Genomic DNA, 17,482 nt, shown 5'->3' on the forward strand with positions numbered 1-17,482 from the left:
CTGAGTTTGTGTCTGTGCCCGCCTGACACAGGCTTCCTGGGGCTCGGGGATGTGACTTGCAGTTTCAGCAGCAAATGCTCAACGGTCTCTGGTTTACACCCCTCCCCACAGCCTGGGCACCCCTGCGTTGCACGCCCTACCCCCACCCCCCCACCCCCCGGCAGCCACGTGTGCCCACAGTTTCTGGGTTTTGCCGGTCTGGGCTGCAGGGTCTTATCCGAGTTTTTACCTGGTCTTACCTGTGTGATCCAGCACCTCTTTAAACCTCCCTAAGTTATTTGGGCTTCTTTGCCTGGAAAACTCTCGCGAGCTTCTGTCAGGCGGCGTATCACACGCTTAAATGCGCCATCTCTCTGTCCTCAGAACCTCATGTGGGAAAGACTGATTAGCTCCCTCTCATAGGTAAGGGATGGTCTCATTTCCTTGGTATTACAGGGGCCAGGCATGGAAGCCACTGGAAACTGCTGCTGTGCCTCTCAGACCCAGCGGGCTTAAGCTCCCCTCCCGCCCTGATGCCAGGACAGGGCTGAGGTTCCAGGTCCCAGGGGCCTCAGGTGGGCCTTCTAGAGACAGGAGTTCCTGCAGGGTGAGCTTCCGACCCTTGTGCCCCAGTTCTTGGCTGTCTCCAGGCCTCTCCCTTTTCCTGTTTTGGTGCTGGCTCAGACAGGCCCGGAGACAGGGGCATGATGTCTTAATCCTCCAGGTGGCAGCCATGATGGATTCTTCACTGGCTTGGCCACCTGCTGACCCCTCTCTTCCCACACACCTATCTGCCCCACCCGGCGCCCGACGTGGGGACCCCTGAGCCCTGGCACCCTGCCTGAGTGCGGAAGGGCCACCCTGGCGGGCCCACGATGCCCCCCAACTCTTTCCAGAAAGCAGGTGGGGTGGGGGACCGGGCTGCCCGCCCTGGGCTCGGCTCTGGCTGCCACAACAGTCGTAAATCAGGGGAAGAGGGGGTGTCGGAAACGGGTCTGCGGAATGTCTGGATGAGGCAGGGAGGGGGTGAGTGCTTAACTCTTAGAAGCACAGGGTGTGAGGCCAAGGGACTGGCTTGCCTGGCCCTGAGGATGCGGAAGAGCAGCCGGTACGGGACGCGGGGTCTTCCTGCTACTACAGCAGCGGCAACGAAGAGGTTATTTCCCCAGCCCAGGCTGGGGAATAAATTGAGGGTGCGAGGCGTCCCCACCCTCGGGATCTGCCCGTCACAATGGCCACAGGAAGAGTCCTACTCTGCTCTCTGCTGCTCCTGTCGCTGCAGCCGGGCCTCGGCAGGGGCCCTGGTGCTCGGGGGGCTCCGGTGGCGGAGGAAGAGCCACGAGGGACCCTGAGGCCACAGCTAGGTAAGAACCCCCCCGGACCCCGCACGACTCCCCCACTCCTTCCTGCTCAGACCCTGCTCGCTGTCAGCTGCCCCTTGTCCCCTGCAGGTGCCCGCCTGCGCAGAGCCCTGGCCGGCCCGTGCCAGCTGTGGAGCCTGCCCCTACCTGTGGCCGAGCTGGGTCTGGGCTACGCTTCCGAGGAGACGGTCATCTTCCGCTACTGTGCAGGCAGCTGCCCCCGCGGTGCCCGCACCCAGCACGGCCTGGCGCTGGCCCGGCTGCGGGGCCAGGGCAGAGCCCACGGCGGGCCCTGCTGCCAGCCCACCCGCTACACCGACGTGGCCTTTCTCGATGACCACCACCGCTGGCAGCGGCTGCCCCAGCTCTCGGCGGCTGCCTGCAGCTGCGGCGGCTAAGGGCGCCAGGCCTGGGGCCCTGCAGCCGCTTGAGGAGCTCTGCTGACCTATTTATCGGAGACTTGGATGCCGATGAGATCAGAGGGGCGGTGGGCTGGGGGCCGCCTGCAAGAGCATAATAAAGGAAACTGCTGCCGCATGACTGTGTTCAGCCAGGGTGTGCCCTGACCCTGCCACCGAGCTCCCTGTGCGTGGACAGGGAGGGTCCTGGGCTTCCCCTGCACCTCTCGGCGCCTGCAAGCAGCCAGCTCAAGGAAGGCCAGTCTGTCCATTTTCCAACTTTATTCACAAACGTGGTGTGTGTCTGGTGGGGGGGAGAACCTGAGGGAAGGGCCTGGCGTTCAGCAGGCTGGGGGGTGCTGCCCAGGCTCACCTGGTCCCATCTCCTCAGGGAGCGAGCGGCAGATCACAGAGATGCGTCGGCCCCGGGGAACCCGACGCCCCCCAAAAAAGGACTCTTCATCCCGAAGAATCTCATGGGAGAAGTCATAACGGGCCGAGCCCCTGCAAGAGAAAACAGGCTCGGGCTGGGTGGGCTGAGGGCAGCCTCTGCGCAGGGCAGGCTGCCTGGTGGGTGGGGCGCGCGGGGGGGTGGGGGGGGTGGGGGGAGGAGACAATCGCGTCTGCCGGGAGGGCTGAATAAGAGAGGGTGCGCAACATGGGAGGTGGGTGAGCATCTGATGAGTTACGGGTGGGGTGGGGGCTCCTCGGCTGAGCAGTACCTAAGGATGTAGAGGGAGCCTGGCTCCAGCAAGAGTTCCAGCCACTCCCCCGGCTCCTGGGTGTGCACCAGCCGCATGACGCTGGGAGATAGCAGGGATAGGCCAGCGATGGTGGCTCCACAGAACTGGAAGAGAGGGCATGGTGGCCAGTCAGTCTGTGGCCTGGCTGGCCCCCCCCCAGCTGGGGGCTCCAAGGCTCTGGCCGCCGCCCACCTTGATGCTGTCCACATGTGGCTTGATGTAGCCCCGAGGTTCCAGGTCCAGCACATGCACCGAGGACAGCAGGGTCTGGCCAGGGCTAAAGGCTGCCGCTTGCACACGCTGCAGGATGGCCCGGCTTGCCTCTGACCAGCGTGACTTTTCTGTCTCTCGGAAGCCGTGGATGGCCTGCACGGAGAATTCGGGTCAGGCCAGGAAGCTCTCAGAGAGAACAGGGAAACTGAGGCACGGTGGTGGGGAGCAGAGTGCAGAGCAAAGGACTGGTTTTCCCAGCATGACCCTTGACCCCGCCTTCAACTCACCACCTTGGTCCCGTCTACCCTATAATCCTGGGTCTCAAACCCCAACCCCAACCCTTATCCCATCTAGGTCTGGTCCTACTCCTTTGTATCCGCCCTTGAGCTCCAATTCAGTCCCAGATCCAGTCCCCAACGCTGGCCCCCCCCGCAATACTCAATTCTGTCTCCGCCCACAACTTGATCCCACTCCAGTCCTCTGTCTCCGCACCCAACTGGTGACCCTCCCTCATCTCGCTCCACACCTGTTTCCGCCCCTAACCTTGGTCCTGTCCCCCAAACACCCCACAGTTCCAAGTCTGCCCTCCAGTTATGGCCCTGCCCTCATCTCCAAAGTGCTTTTTCCCTGCCAGCAAAACACCTCGGCACCAAACTCCGCCCCATGCCGCCAGCCCCGTCCCCAGCCGTAGCCCCCGGCGACCCAGCGCTCCACCCTAGTCTTCACCTCTAACGTCACTGGCCCCGCCTCCGCCGTAGCCCCGCCCCGAGGCCCGCCCCCGGGGCCGCCGGCCTCACCGCGTCCCAGTGATCGTATTCGTAGCGGCGGCGGCGCAGCTCGGGCTCCAGCTCGCGGCTCAGCGTCTCCTCCTCGGCCGTGCTCAAGAAGCCGGGCCGCACCAGGGCCGCGTCCCGAAGGCGGCTTAGTACGGCTGGGCCCGAGCCCCGCGCCCAGCTGGACCGGGGAAGGGTCCCCAGCGCCAGGCGGCCACTTGCGGCCATAGCCCCCAGAGCCGGGTCTTGGAAGCTGTCGGAGTCAGGGCAACGCCCCCGCTCCGGAGCCATTGGCTGTGGCTTCACCGAGCCCCTCCAGTGATTGGCCTTCCTCGGAGTCCCGCCTTGCTCTCCGCCCCGTCAAGAGTACTGGTTGCTGCTCAGCTCGCGTCTCAAGCTATTGGCTCCCCATAGGACCCGCCTCCTTTCGCGCGCTATTGGGCGTCGTCCACGGTGGCGGCCGGGGGTCGGGGCTCGGCGGCGAGTTATGGCCTCGAACTCGAGGTCAGGAGTTGCAGGAGGATTTAGGCCAACGCCCAGGTTGTGGAGTTGGCCGGGACTAGAGATTAAGGGGACAGCACAGTCAGGTTGAGATGAAGGGGTCAAAGGCACAGAGGTCAGGGCCAGAGGTCAAAGGCACAGGGAGTGGGGCCAACTTAGAGGTTGGGGTCAAAGGTTAAAACCAAGCATCACCCTTTTTTCCCCTCGGGACTGGGTTATTCCCACCCCTGTACAAACAGACTGGCTCCCACCCGCCCGGGTGGCTCCCTATTTGTTGATCATCTGACTCTCGATGTCAGCTCAGGTCATGATCCTAGAGTGGTGGGATGGTGTCTCTTTATACCTCAAGTCACCGGAAATATCAAGGACAGATGTCACAACCCGTCCTAATCCAATCATCAAAATTCAGAGGAAAGTCCACAGGACAAAGGAACTTGTTTCTCCAACAAGGGAATTTCAAAGGAAGACAAGAAAAAGAGGGAGAGATTGAGACAGAGATTAAGGGCAAAACCCACAGTTACAGAGACTTTGAGATATCTCCCACCAGTTGCAAGGTATGCACCTTATTTGGAAGTTGATTTGAACAAATTAATAAAAATAGAGACAACTGGGGAAATTTGGACACTGGTTGAGTATTTGACCGTAGTAAGTACCGTTATTTTTTTAGGTTTCAAATGGCATTGTGGTTGTCTTTTAAAAGATTTCTCCTTTTAGAAATACCTGTGGAAATATTGACCCCCTGACCCCTCCAGTGACAGCCCCATGTTCTCTGCTCTCCTTATACAACAAAGTTCCTTGAAGAACTTGTCCAGCTCCCCTGTCTTCCTGCCCCTGCTGTCTGGATGCACTCCAGTCTGGCTTTGGCCCCCACAGCACGGGAAATGCTCCTACTTGAGGCACAGTGACTTCCACTGTGCCAAATCCAGCAGCCAGTTCTTAGCCTGACTGCTTATTTATAGAGATACGTTCTTATTTTATTTCACATTTTTATCCCCAGCTCTGACCGCAGATTCATCATCTCCTGGGATGTCTAAGGCACATCAACACCAGTAACGGCCAAACTCAACTTCTGATTCCCGGTCCCCCAACCAGTTCATGGGTTCAAGCCAGGCGTCCGACTCTGCACTGACAGCTCGGAGCTTGGAGCCCAGAACCTGCTTCAGATTCTGTGTCTCACTGTCTCTCTGCCCCTCCCTCGCCCCTCCCCTGTTCGCGCTCTGCCTCCCTCTCAAAAATAAACACACACTAGGGGCGCCTGAGTGGCCCCAAAAAACCCAAAGCCCTGGCTGGTATCTGACCCCCTCTGACCACCTAGCTGGGGCTGCCAGCCTTCTGATTATTCTGATTAGTCCACTGCTCCTAATGGGTCTCCAGGCTTCCATGCCAGGTGCACTTTGCCCCCCACTCCGTGGGAGTCTTAGTAGTCCTGCTTTTTGTTCTTCTCAGAACCCTCCCGGGCTCATCTCCCTCCTTGCTCAGATCTAGCAGGCATTAAGATCTGTCCTCCTTCCTTTCTGCTCTCAAATCTCCACTGTCCCCCTGCCACTCCACTTCAGCCACCTGAGCCTCCTTCTGGCCCCTCCCACAATGGTAGCCACAGTCCTGCCACAGGGCCTTTGCACTTGCTATGCCCGCTGCCTAGACTGCTCTATTCCTCCCTCACCTCAGAGGTCTTTGTTCAAGCCTCACCTCAGCAAGGCCTTCACTGGCCACCCCATCTAAAACTGTCACGCACTCACACTGCATGTCTCTTTCCCTGCTTTTTAAAAAACCGTCTACTCCCACAAGAATAAGTTCTTTGAGGACAGGGATTGTTGTTTTCTTCACAATACGCCGTGGTCTCTAGAATGGTGCCTGAAATGTCGTATTTGCTCAGTAGAGTTTGCTGAAGTTAGGGAGCTGAAGGTCAGAGTCTCAGGGTCAGGGCGAAAGCAGAAGAGGCCTCGTGAAGGGCACACGGTGGAGGAAGGCGACACAGATGGGGATCAAAGACTACAAACATTTAATTGAAAATCATAGTGTCTCATTCAAGGTATCTGCCCTTAGCGGCACCCCCAAATCCGAGTTCCTCCTGGGGCCCTTCCAGCTCAGCAGCGAGGGGTGGGCAGGGCTTCAGCTGCAGCGTCTGACCGGCGCCTGGCTCCCCCCCTCCCCCCCCAGCTTTTCTCTGGAGGGTGAGGGCCAGGTCTCAGACGCTTGCTGGGGCAGGTTCTGCTGTGGCCGCGGCCGCCACAGGCTCCTTTTGCACCAGCTCAGGCTCATCCTCACCGTCCTGGGGAGGGTGGACCAGAACCTTGTCTAAGATCCCAAACTCCTGGGCCTCCATGGGGCTCATGTAACGGTCCCGCTCCATGGCCGACTCTGCAGGGGAAGCAAGAAGCAGGACGTGTGCGGTTAAGGGCAGACACCTGGGGCCAGGTTTGGGTCCTCGTTCTGCGGCTGCTTTGCTGCGTGGCCTTGGCCTCCCCCTCTCGGTGCCTCGGTTTCCCCATCGGTAAAATACCCGTTTCCATTTTGCCTTTTTTTTTCACTTGTTACTGATGTATAATGTACACCCAGCAAAGGGCACAGATGGTAAGTGGACAGTGTGAATTTCAGCCTGAAACTTGCCCACAAGGCCAGCACCCAGATCGAGAAATGGGATGTCACCAGACCCCCCCCTGACCACCGCAGCCCTACTGGAGCCACTCACTCCTCTGGCCCAAGAGGAACCACTAGCCTCACGCTGGGCTCACGGCATAGATAAGTCTGCTTCTTTTTTGTTTGTAAATGCGTGGAATCAGAGAGCATCTACTCCGTTTCGCCACTCAGCAACAGGATTTCGAGGTTCAGCCAGGCTGCCGCGTGTCGCTGTGGACGGGTCTCTCTCGTTGCCATATGGCGATTCCACAGCGTAAACAAAGCCCTGACGCACTCGTCCTGCTGGCCACGTGGGTGTTTTCCAGGGCGGGCTCGCATACGCAGGACCGCTGTCAGCATCCTGACTGCGTCTCTGGTGGACAGAAGCACTCCCTTCTCTTGGTTACATGCTGAGCAGGGGGGAACCATGGCATTTTGGGCATTTTTAGCCTGAGCTGGTAGTGCCAGATGGCTTTCTACCGCATCTGTATCGTTTTCACTGCCGCCCGCAGCGGGTAAGCGTTCTGGTTGCTCCACGGGCATCTGGTGCTGTGTTTTCTATTTTAGCGGTTCCAGTGGATTGAAATGCTGTCTCGCTGTGGCCTTAATCTGCCTTTCCCTAAAAGCTGGTCATGTCAGTTTTTTTTTTTAAATATATTGGGGCGGGGGCACCTGGGTGGCGCAGTCGGTTAAGCGTCCGACTTCAGCCAGGTCACGATCTCGCGGTCCGTGAGTTCGAGCCCCGCGTCAGGCTCTGGGCTGATGGCTCGGAGCCTGGAGCCTGTTTCCGATTCTGTGTGTCCCTCTCTCTCTGCCCCTCCCCCATTCATGCTCTGTCTCTCTCTGTCCCAAAAATAAATAAAAAAAAGCGTTGAAAAAAAAAAATTTAAAAAAAAAAATTTAAAAAAAAAAAATAAATAAAATATATTGGGGCGCCTGGGTGGCTCAGTCGGTTGAGCGTCCGACTTCGGCTCAGAGTCTGTGAGTTCGAGCCCCGTGTCGGGCTCTGTGCTGACAGCTCGGAGCCCGGAGCCTGCTTCGGATTCTGTGGCTCCCTCTCTCTCTGCCCCAACCCACCGGCATTCTGTCTCTGTCTCTCTCAAAAATAAATAAACATTAAAAAAAAAATTAAAAAAAAATATATACATATGGGCTGGGGCGCCTGGGTGGCTCAGTCGGTTGAGCGTCCAACTTCGGCTCAGAGTCTGTGAGTTCGAGCCCCGTGTCGGGCTCCGTGCTGACAGCTCAGAGCCTGGAGCCTGCTTCGGATTCTGTGGCTCCCCCTCTCTCTGCCCCTCCCCTGCTCACGCTCTGTCTCTGTCTCAAAAATAAATAAAAAACCATTAAAAGAAATTTTGGGTGCCTGGGTGGCTCAGTCGGTTGAGCATCCAACTTCAGCCTAGGTCATGATCTTGCAATTTGTGAGTTTGAGCCCCACGTCGGAGCCTGGAGCCTGCTTCGGACTCTGTGTCTCCCTCTCTCTGCCCCAACCCACTCGCATTCTGTCTCTGTCTCTCTCAAAAATAAATAAACATTAAAAAAAAAATATATATATATATATGGGCTGGGGCGCCTGGGTGGCTCAGTCGGTTGAGCGTCCGACTTCAGCTCAGGTCGTGATCTCACGGTTCGTGAGTTCGAGCCCTGCATTGGGCTTTGTGTCGGAGCCTGCTTTGGATTCCCTGTCCCCCTCTCTCTGCCCCTCCCTTGCTTATGGTTGCTCTCTCTCTCAAAAATAAATAAACATTAAAAAATATATATATATACACACACACACACACACATAATATATATATATATATATAATGTGTAAAAATATGTATGTATATATACACACATACACACACTGGCTAATTTATTTATCTTATTTATTTATTTCTTTTTTTTTTTTAATTTTTTTTTTTCAACATTTTTTATTTATTTTTGGGACAGAGAGAGACAGAGCATGAACGGGGGAGGGGCAGAGAGAGAGGGAGACACAGAATCGGAAGCAGGCTCCAGGCTCCGAGCCATCAGCCCAGAGCCTGACGCGGGGCTGGAACTCACGGACCGCGAGATCATGACCTGGCTGAAGTCGGACGCTTAACCGACTGCGCCACCCAGGCGCCCCTTATTTATTTATTTCTGAAGGAGGCTCCATGCCCAACGTGGGGCTTGAACTCCCAGCCCTGAGATCAAGAGTGGCATGCTCTACCGACTGGGCCACGCAGGCACCCCTAATGATGTTCTTTTTAAGTATCATCACTAAAGATGACGGGCATCTTTTCTTGTATTTCTTGGCCATTTGGAATATTCTTTATTGAGGACCCTGTTCAAACCTTTGACCCACTTCCGTGAAGTTTTTGCCAGGGTTCTGCAAGGAGGTCTTTTTAAAGTGCTTCGAACAGGGGTTCTCAGGTGACGGTGATTTTGACCCCTGGGGGACACCGGGTGATGAGTGGAGGCAGTTTTCATTGTCACCCATGGAAGGTGCTACTGGCATCCAGTGGGCAGTGGCCAGGGATGCTGTTCTATGTCCTCAATGGCCAGGACGGTCCCCACAACAGAAGATGACCCAGCCCTGAGTGTCAGCAGGGCCAGGGTCGAGAGGCCCTGGCTTAGCACAAGGCCTGCCACATATGTTCGTGTTGGCTACAATAAGGAGCCGCTGGCAGTCTGCCTGGGGCGGGGACACTCACCAATCACCTGCAGGCTCTGTTTGGTGTGCTTGGCATAGATACTGTAGAGCTGCTTCTTGAGTTTCATGATCTCCTCCGCCTGGATGGCGATGTCTGTGGCTTGGCCCTGGGGGGCGTCCCAAGGGGGTTAAGAGGGAGAAGGTTAGAATGAGCATCGGCCCCGCACAGGGAGGCCGGAGAGGGTGTTCAGACAGGTGGGACAGGGCTTCTCAAGTCCTTCCACATCCCGCTGCGTCTTCAACCGCCATCGGGAAGGCTTCCGGTGTGAATTACACTGTCTTCCGCTCTGCGCGTGGAGCCTCGCCCTTCCCAGGGCAAGGGGATTCCTGGAGACAGCGGCCAGCTGGCCCACGAGTTTCACGTGCAAACCGGCTGATCCAGAGGGCACACCCTCACCACCTCCTCCGTGGGGCTCTCACGTTCGGGGCCACTATCCCGTGCCCCATCACCCCCGGGCCCAGTGCCAGAGAACTAGGCCAGCCCCCACACCCCAGAGTCCCCTGACATTATTCCAACTAGCCAGTCCTGAGCCTGCTTGCCCTGCCTCACAGTTCCTTCCTGCAGAAACCACAGTAAAGTCCTTGTCCGCTGCCCCTCCCCACTCCTGCCCGGCCTCCTGACAGACCCCGGTGCTTCCCGTGTGGCCCTGCATGGCCTGGCATGCCCCCACCCCCTCCTGCCCCCTGGGAACTGTGCATTACAAACTGTCTTTCCAATGGTGGTCCTCTCCTGATCTGCTGGCCTCGCCAAACATGAATCAAAATAAAACCTACGGTTCAAAACACTGACACTCCCACACGGTGTCCACCCAGTAGCTCCTTCTGTTCAGACACCACCCCCCATCCCGCAGCAGCCTGCAGGGCCTGGCACTCACCCGGGCGCCCCCAGACGGCTGGTGGATCATGATGCGGGAGTTGGGAAGCGAGTGGCGCATGCCCGGGGTGCCAGCAGCCAGAAGCAGGGAGCCCATGCTGGCGGCCTGGCCCACACACCATGTGCAGATGGGGTTCAGGATGTACTGCATCGTGTCGTAGATGGCCAGGCCCGAGGTCACCATGCCACCTGGTGGGGGTGGGGGGGGGGTGGTAATGAGGGGCTGTGCCGACTCCTGGCCCGCGTGCTTTCTCGGCTGCGCCCCTGGTCTTGGGGAGAGCTTGTGCAGAGGCAGCCCTTTAAGGCAGGCGTGGCAAACGCAAATACTTCCAAGGGTAGAGAGGTGAGGAAACAGGTGACGCGAATGAAGCGATTGGTCCAGTTACCACCTGTGCACATGGGCCCAGGGGGACCAGACCTGTCAAGGTTTCACGAGAAGCTGGAGATCGGGGAGCGTGCCGTGGCCGAGAGGGAAGCTCTGGAGCCGGCCTGCCCTGGCAGTTTCATCTGTGTGACCTTGGCGAGTTACCCAGCCTCTCAGAGCCACAGGGTCTCCTGGCAGATTGGGGAGAACTAAACAGTCCCTACCTCGTGAGGTCAAGATGAACTAAATGCCTATAAAGTACTTGGGTGTGGGGCCCAGGAAGCGTCCAATCAGGATGCGCTATTGTCTTTGGGGAGGGAGTGGTGCTGGTGGCGGCAGCTACCGATTTGAAAACGCTGACCACCGGGTCAGGTTAGTAAAGTGTTAGGTGTGGGATCAAAGAGGCAGGTTCAGCTGCCGGCTTGTGAAGCCAGACATAAAAGCAAGGAACAGGCAACTTTTGGAGGTTTGGAGACAGTGTTGGGACTCTGAAGGAGGCTCAGCACCCTTTCTTCCTCCGCAGGGACAGCGTTCCTGATCAGGGGGTCTCTATCCCCTGAGTCACTTCACGTGTCCCCAGAAGCGCCCCTGCCACCCAGGGAAGGCTCCGCTCACCAGGGCTGTTGATGTACATGTGGATGGGCTTCTTGTTGCTCTCGGACTGCAGGAACAGCAGCTGCGCGATCACCAGGCTGGCCACGCTGTCGTCGATCTGCAGGTAAGCAGGCAGGGTGGGGTGGCCCACATCGGGGGTAAGGAGAGGGCTAATGGAAGCGATTATGGGGTGGCTGGGGACGAGTCAGGGGAACCGGGATGGATGTCAGAGCCCAAGAGAGACGGTGGGGGAGAATTCAGGACCAAGGAGGGGAGGTGGTGAAGGGTGGTAGGGACCCACGGGCGTTGGGGCCCAGGAAGCAGGGAGTCATGGGCTTAGGGCAAGGAAGGGGAGGGGTCACATGGGTTGGGGAGAAGGATTAGAGCCAGGAATGAGGGAGGAGGATCACTAGTGAGGGAGGGAGTCAGAGTTCAAGAAGGGAAAAGCAGAGGGTTTGAGGAGGGGGTGAGATGGGGGATTAGGGGCCAGAACGAGGGGCTGAAGGCCCATGGGCCCAGGAAGTGGGGCGTCAGACTGGTACCAGTGCAGAACCCAGGTAGGAAAGTAAAAGGAGGGTTCAGGAGGTCAAGGGGGTTCGAGGAGGAGGGGAGCGTGGGTCTGGGCAAGCGCAGAGGAGGGTCCCGGGGGGGAACTCACCGGACCCATGACACACACGATGCGCTCCCGCAGCAGCCGTGAGTAGATGTCATAGGCGCGCTCGCCGCGACCCTGGGGGAGAGAGACAGAAAGAACCTCCAGCCCCGTGACCCCCGACGCCCTCCCCAGGCCAAGTTCCCGCGGCTGCTGTACCGTCTGCTCCACCACGATGGGAATGAGCGGGAGAGCCCGGGCCGCCGTCGCGTGCAGGCTCCGCTGCAGGGCCAGGCCGGTCTTGGGCGTCCGATGCGGGGGGAAGCGGGCGGCGAGGCGAGGCCCCAGCGTGGGGCAACCACCTGCCGCCACCCGGGCCCCCCCAACCAATATTCCCGGCCACATCCCGCTGTAGTCCCTCTCGGCTTCCGTCCGATGGCGGAACTACAACTCCCGGCGCGCTTTGCGCCTAGAGCGCATGCTCACCAGGTCGCCCGCATCCTGGGAGGTGGGGCGGAGCACGAAGGGGGCGGAACCGGAGGACGTTTGAAGCGCGCAGTTCTAGTCACCTTACGTGATGAATTTGTCGTTCCTTATTTAATTTTTTTTTTCCATATTCAAGTTATGTTTTTTCCTGTCGTTCTTTAATTTAAAAATCAGCTTCTGGGGTGCCTGGCTGCTCAATCGGTGGAGCGTCCCACTTGATATCGGGGTCGTGAGTTAAGGCCCCACATTGGGCGTAAAGCTTACTTAAAAAAAAAAAAAATATTATAAATAAAAATCAGCGCCATTGTGCCCACTGAGCCCTGGCCTAGCCGAGTTTCCAGTTCGGTGGAGCTGACTCCTTACTGAGACCTTTTCTTTCATCTATGGACTCAGGGTGTTGGGAGCCCAAGGAAGGGTGTTGCAGACTGTGCCTGGGAGATGCCTGTGGAAAGGTTTCCTAGGAGAAGTGAGTATTGGAGCTGGGTTTTGAAGGGTGGATAGGAGTTTGTCAGGTGGGAAAAGACATTTCTGGTAGAGGGAGGAGAACGGGCAGAGAGACGGAAGTAGTAAGGTTCCCGGTAACGTTTGGGACCTCTCTTTACCTGCAAATCGTCTCAAGGCGAATTCTTTTTCATCTTTCGGCTCAAATGCCACCTTCTTAGAATCGTCCCCAGAGTCTAGAACTGTGCCTGGTACACAGTAGGTGGTTATTAACTACACTTTGCAGCAAGAGGTGACAAGGGAGGAAGGTTGAGAGCTGAGGGCTGTAGAGGCAGCTGCCCCACCCGCCAAGATGGCTCAACCCCTGACGTGCTGTGTGATCTTAGGTCATTGCTTAACACCTTTGAGCCTGAAGTTTCTCATCTGGAAAATGGCAGTGATCGAACCAATCTCAGGGAAGGATTTAAAGATACCTGCTGCTGTCGGGCTCTCTGCTGCTGGTGCGGAGCCTGCTTTGGATCCTCTGTCCCCCTGTCCCTGCCCCTCTGTATCAAAAATAAATAAACATTAAAAAAAAAGGGATACCTTCTGCTGATGCAGCATATTGAAGGCACCTGACTTCAGATCTTGGCTCCATTACTTACTAGCTGTGTCCCTGAGCCTCAGTTTTCCATCTGTAAATAGGGATAATGATAATAACGAACATCCTAAGGCTGTTGTAAGGTCCTCAGAATGGGCACTCACTATCTTTTAAAAATATTTTTTAACATTTATTCATTTTTGAGAGAGCGTGAGCAGGGGAGAGGCAGAGAGAGAGGGAGACACAGAATCCGAAGCAGGCTCCAGGCTCTGAGCTGTCAGCACAGAGCTCGATGCGGGGCTCGAACCCATGAACCACGCGATCATGACCTGTACCAGAGTCGGACTCTTAACCGACTGAGCCACCCAGGCGCCCCAGTATTCACTATTGATGGGTATTAATTATTGATGTGTTAGCCAGGAACCACAGGGGTGCAAGAAGTCCTCCCTTAGGAGGGGCCTTTTGAGGTGGGTTTTGACAGATAGATAGGAGTTCACCAGGCAGACAGTGCCTAAATGCTGGACCCTCAAATTGATGCTGGGTGCCATAGACAAGGGTACACTCTGTGTTCACACAAATCCTGGTCTCATGGGGACAGAGAACAGGACATGGGAAAGTGGAAAAGCTTAGAGGAGGCCTTGGAGGCACCCCTGGAAGAAGGCTTAGATCTAGGCCTCACTGACAGGGCTTGGGGGTCGGGGGTCAGCATCCAGGCACTGGGAGTGACATTCCCCAGTGGGGACTGTGGAGGTAGTGGGCAGCATGGAATGTCCCAGTTTCTGCTATGAGTCAGGTGGGTGGCCCTGCCCAGCCAGTTCCCCTAGGGCCCAAGCGCCCGCCCTACCCTGGGAAGAAGGGTGAGCCATCAGGTGCTGCCGCCCCCGCAGTCCCTCCCCCAAAACTCCCCCCCCCCCCCCCCCGCCACTGCCTCTCTTTGCTTCACCGGCTCTACCTGTCCACAGATCAACTACTTTTCACCTCCTCTGTCCTTGTTTCCACCCTCTGTAATGTGTGTTCCAGCTTAACCCTGTGTCCTGTGGTTATTTCTTCATTCAGCACCCTGAGAAAGCTCACCGAACCATATTCCTCCCTTGGCTCCCTGTCACCCTCGCTGACCTCTTCCCTCGCTTGCCTCCAGCCTCCTGACCCACTTCGCTCTAGCAGCGACACTGGCCAGCTTTCTGTTCCTCAAACACACCAAGCCCCATCCAGGCACCTGGGCTTTGCTGGCATCCTCTTCCTGAATCCAGCTCCTTTCCAACCCACAGATCTCCCCCCAGATGTCACCTCCTTAGGGAAGCCTTCCCTGATTCCCCTTGCTAATCCCAGAGACACTCTGCGACCTTTGCTTCTTTAAATGGCTATCCAAAAACAATTACATCAGTTCTTCTGTTTTCTTGTTTATCATCTGTGGGAGGTGAGCTCCTTTGAAGCCAAAGGCCTTTTTCAGCTCTATGGTCCTTGGGACAGTATTTATAAACCTTTTTATCAGGACTCACAAGGAGAGATGCATTTTATATACAGTCTGAGCCCACAAAAATACAAGAGTTTCATGAAATGATATTTGTCCTTATTTTGAGCAATCACCTTCTGGTATTTTCTAATTTTTCCTGTTCTAGTCCGTTTCATTTACATTGGAGTTTCTCAGCCTTGGGACTAGTGACATTTTAGGTTGGATAACTCTTTGTTTGGGGAAGGCCATCCTGTGTATTGTGGGATGTTGAGCCCCATCAGTGGCATTGACCCACTAGATGCCTGTGGTGCTGCCCCATCGTAACAATCGAAATGTCTGAGACATTCCCAAGTGTCCTCCTGGAAGGAAGAATTGCTTGCCATTGAAAATCACTGATTTAATTTTTTTTTTAATTTTATTTATTTATTTATTTATTTATTTTTTTTTTTCAACATTTTTTATTCATTTTTGGGACAGAGAGAGACAGAGCATGAACGGGGGAGGGGCAGAGAGAGAGGGAGACACAGAATCGGAAACAGGCTCCAGGCTCCGAGCCATCAGCCCAGAGCCTGACGCGGGGCTCGAACTCACGGACCGCGAGATCGTGACCTGGCTGAAGTCGGACGCTTAACCGACTGCGCCACCCAGGCGCCCCTAATTTTATTTATTTTGAGAGAGGGGGAGGAGCAGAGAGAGGGGGAGAGAGAATCCCAAGCAGGGTTCACACTCTGATCGCGGAGCCGATGGTGGGGCTCTAACTCACGAATCATGAGATCATGACCTGAGCAGAAACCAAGAGTTGGACGCTTGACCGACTGAGCCACCTGAAAATCACTGATTTAAATTAAAGTGGAGAGTGACCCGAAATGCTGAAATGAAAAAAAAACAAAAACTTTTGAACAGTTTCTGGCGGATTGTAGGCACTCAGTTACTGTGTGACTTATTCCTCCTGACTTGTGAAATATGTTCTCAGTGAATAAGTCCATATGAGTAGGTGGTAAGGAGTGAGGGATGGAGGGAGGGAGGAATGTTTTGACGCTTGGCTATAAAATCAGTCCGTCCCACTGGTTTTAGGTTATTACTCTGTGGTCAAAGAGAAGCTCTAAACACTGTTACCTGTTCTTTGATGCTGGGGCTGGAATATCCACCGTGAACATCCTGCAGACACACATCTGGAGCCTCACCCCTGCCAGGGAGGCATCTCTTTCTCCCCATGTGGCTGCTTGGGCTTCCTCACAGTATGGTGGTTTTTAGGTCTCACCTGACAACTGGCTCCCAATAGAGGAAGCAGAATTTACTTGTCTTCTTCTTTAAAAAAAAAAAAAAAAAAAAAAAAAAAAAAAGTTTATTTATTTATTTTTGAGAGGGTTGGGGGAAGGGCAGGGAGAGGGAGAGGGAGACAGAGAATCTCAAGCAGGCTCCACACTGTCAGCACAGAGCCCGACGCGTGGCTCAGTTTCACTAACCGGAGATCATGACCTGAGCTGAGATCCAGAGTCAGATGCTTAACCACCTGAGCCTCCCAGGCGCCCCTGAAGCTACCTGTCTTCTTAAAAGCTTGGCCCACACATCACATGGCAGCTCTTTTGCCACCGTCTGTCAGTCAGAGGAAGCCACATGGCCAAACCAAGATGCAAGGAGAAGGAAAGGGGAAATGACTCTTGGTGTGGGACGTGGCAGGGACGCACGGGATGGAAAGAATTGATGGTGGCCGTCTTCGGAGACAAGTCTAAAACACTTACATTAGCAAAGAATTGGAAATGAGTGTTCAGAAAGGGGCTGATTAAATCATATAAAATGTTAAGTTACAACAATTATCAACATTGCCTCCTCTGATCCAGGGTTTATTAGTTAGGCATGACTGTGAGTGCCAGTGACTTAGACAAGATAGAAATGTCTTTCCATCCAAGTGATAGTCTGGAGGTTGGCACTCAGGGTGGGCAGGGTGGCTCTTGTACCATGGCGTCTCCAGAAGCCTTCTCCTCAGCCATTTCTAGGGCGGGGCTTTCCCTGTTTCAAAATCGAAATTGGGGCTTCAGCTGGCACATTTCCATTCCAAGAAGCTGGATGGAGGTTGAGAGGGAAAAAAACAGGCAAAAGACGCATGTCAGTCTTTTTTTTTTTTTTTCCATATAATTTATTGTCAAATTGGCTAACATACAGTGTGTAAAGTGTGCTCTTGGTTCTTGGGGGTAGATTCCCGTGGTTCATTGCTTCCCTACAGCACCCAGTGCTCATCCAACAGTGCCCTCCTCAGTGCCCATCACCCACTTTCCCCTCCCCCCTCCTCCCATCAACCCTCGGTTCTCTGTATTTAAGAGTCTCTTATGGTTTGCCTCCCTCCCTCTCTGTTTGTAACTATTTTTCCCCTCCCCTCCCCCATGGTCTTCTGTTAAGTTTCTCAAGATCCACATAGGAGTGAAAACATATGATATCTGTCTTTCTCTGACTGATTTAACTCGTTCAGCATAATACCCTCCAGTTCCATCCACACTGCGCATGTCAATCAGTCTTGAAGGAGGGCCGCCACCCCCGCCTCCACTTTTTTTGGCTACATAGCATTCCATGGATTCCATTATGTATGTATATATACATATATATATATATACACACATATATGTATGTATATATAATATATATAAATATGTGTATATGTATGTATATATATGCACACATGTAAATATCAGCATAGGGGCACTTGGCTCCTATGAGGGTGGCTCAGTCGGTTAGGCGTCCAGCTCTTGATCTCAGCTCAGGTCATGATTTCACAGTTGGTGACTTTGAGCCCCGCATCAGGCTGATGGTGTGGCGCCTGCTTGGGATTCTGTCTCTCC

General features: G+C 55.2%; 4 protein-coding genes across 5 annotated transcripts in view; 2 read left to right on the plus strand and 2 right to left on the minus strand.

Annotated features, from left to right (window-relative positions):
* Positions 1–1,001: 1,001 nt before the first annotated feature.
* PSPN (persephin) lies at positions 1,002–1,856 on the plus strand. The gene has a single exon (XM_058728279.1). The coding sequence runs from the start codon at positions 1,211–1,213 to the stop codon at positions 1,736–1,738; it is 528 nt and encodes a 175-aa protein (XP_058584262.1). The 5' UTR covers positions 1,002–1,210; the 3' UTR covers positions 1,739–1,856.
* A 149-nt stretch (positions 1,857–2,005) lies between these two features.
* On the minus strand, positions 2,006–3,743 carry ALKBH7 (alkB homolog 7). Its single transcript, XM_058728278.1, has 4 exons — positions 3,492–3,743; positions 2,674–2,847; positions 2,461–2,585; positions 2,006–2,242 (listed from the first exon to the last, which is right to left on the minus strand). The coding sequence occupies exons 1-4, from the start codon at positions 3,693–3,695 to the stop codon at positions 2,080–2,082; spliced, it is 666 nt and encodes a 221-aa protein (XP_058584261.1). The 5' UTR covers positions 3,696–3,743; the 3' UTR covers positions 2,006–2,079.
* Positions 3,744–5,947: 2,204 nt separating this feature from the next.
* Positions 5,948–12,138, minus strand: CLPP (caseinolytic mitochondrial matrix peptidase proteolytic subunit). The gene is made up of 6 exons (XM_058728272.1): positions 11,908–12,138; positions 11,755–11,826; positions 11,118–11,214; positions 10,140–10,327; positions 9,266–9,371; positions 5,948–6,329 (listed from the first exon to the last, which is right to left on the minus strand). Exons 1-6 carry the CDS (start codon positions 12,091–12,093, stop codon positions 6,157–6,159), a joined length of 822 nt encoding a protein of 273 aa, XP_058584255.1. The 5' UTR covers positions 12,094–12,138; the 3' UTR covers positions 5,948–6,156.
* An 89-nt stretch (positions 12,139–12,227) lies between these two features.
* The window catches only part of ACER1 (alkaline ceramidase 1), a 45,388-nt gene continuing 40,133 nt past the window's right edge, over positions 12,228–17,482 (plus strand). For both annotated transcript variants that reach the window (XM_058728274.1, XM_058728277.1), the window contains exon 1: positions 12,228–12,640. The gene's annotated coding sequence lies outside the window, so the exon portion shown is untranslated. The remainder of the gene's footprint in view (positions 12,641–17,482) is intronic.

Source organism: Neofelis nebulosa, chromosome 4 (assembly GCF_028018385.1).
Source record: "Neofelis nebulosa isolate mNeoNeb1 chromosome 4, mNeoNeb1.pri, whole genome shotgun sequence".
Classification (NCBI taxonomy): Eukaryota; Metazoa; Chordata; class Mammalia; order Carnivora; family Felidae; genus Neofelis; species Neofelis nebulosa.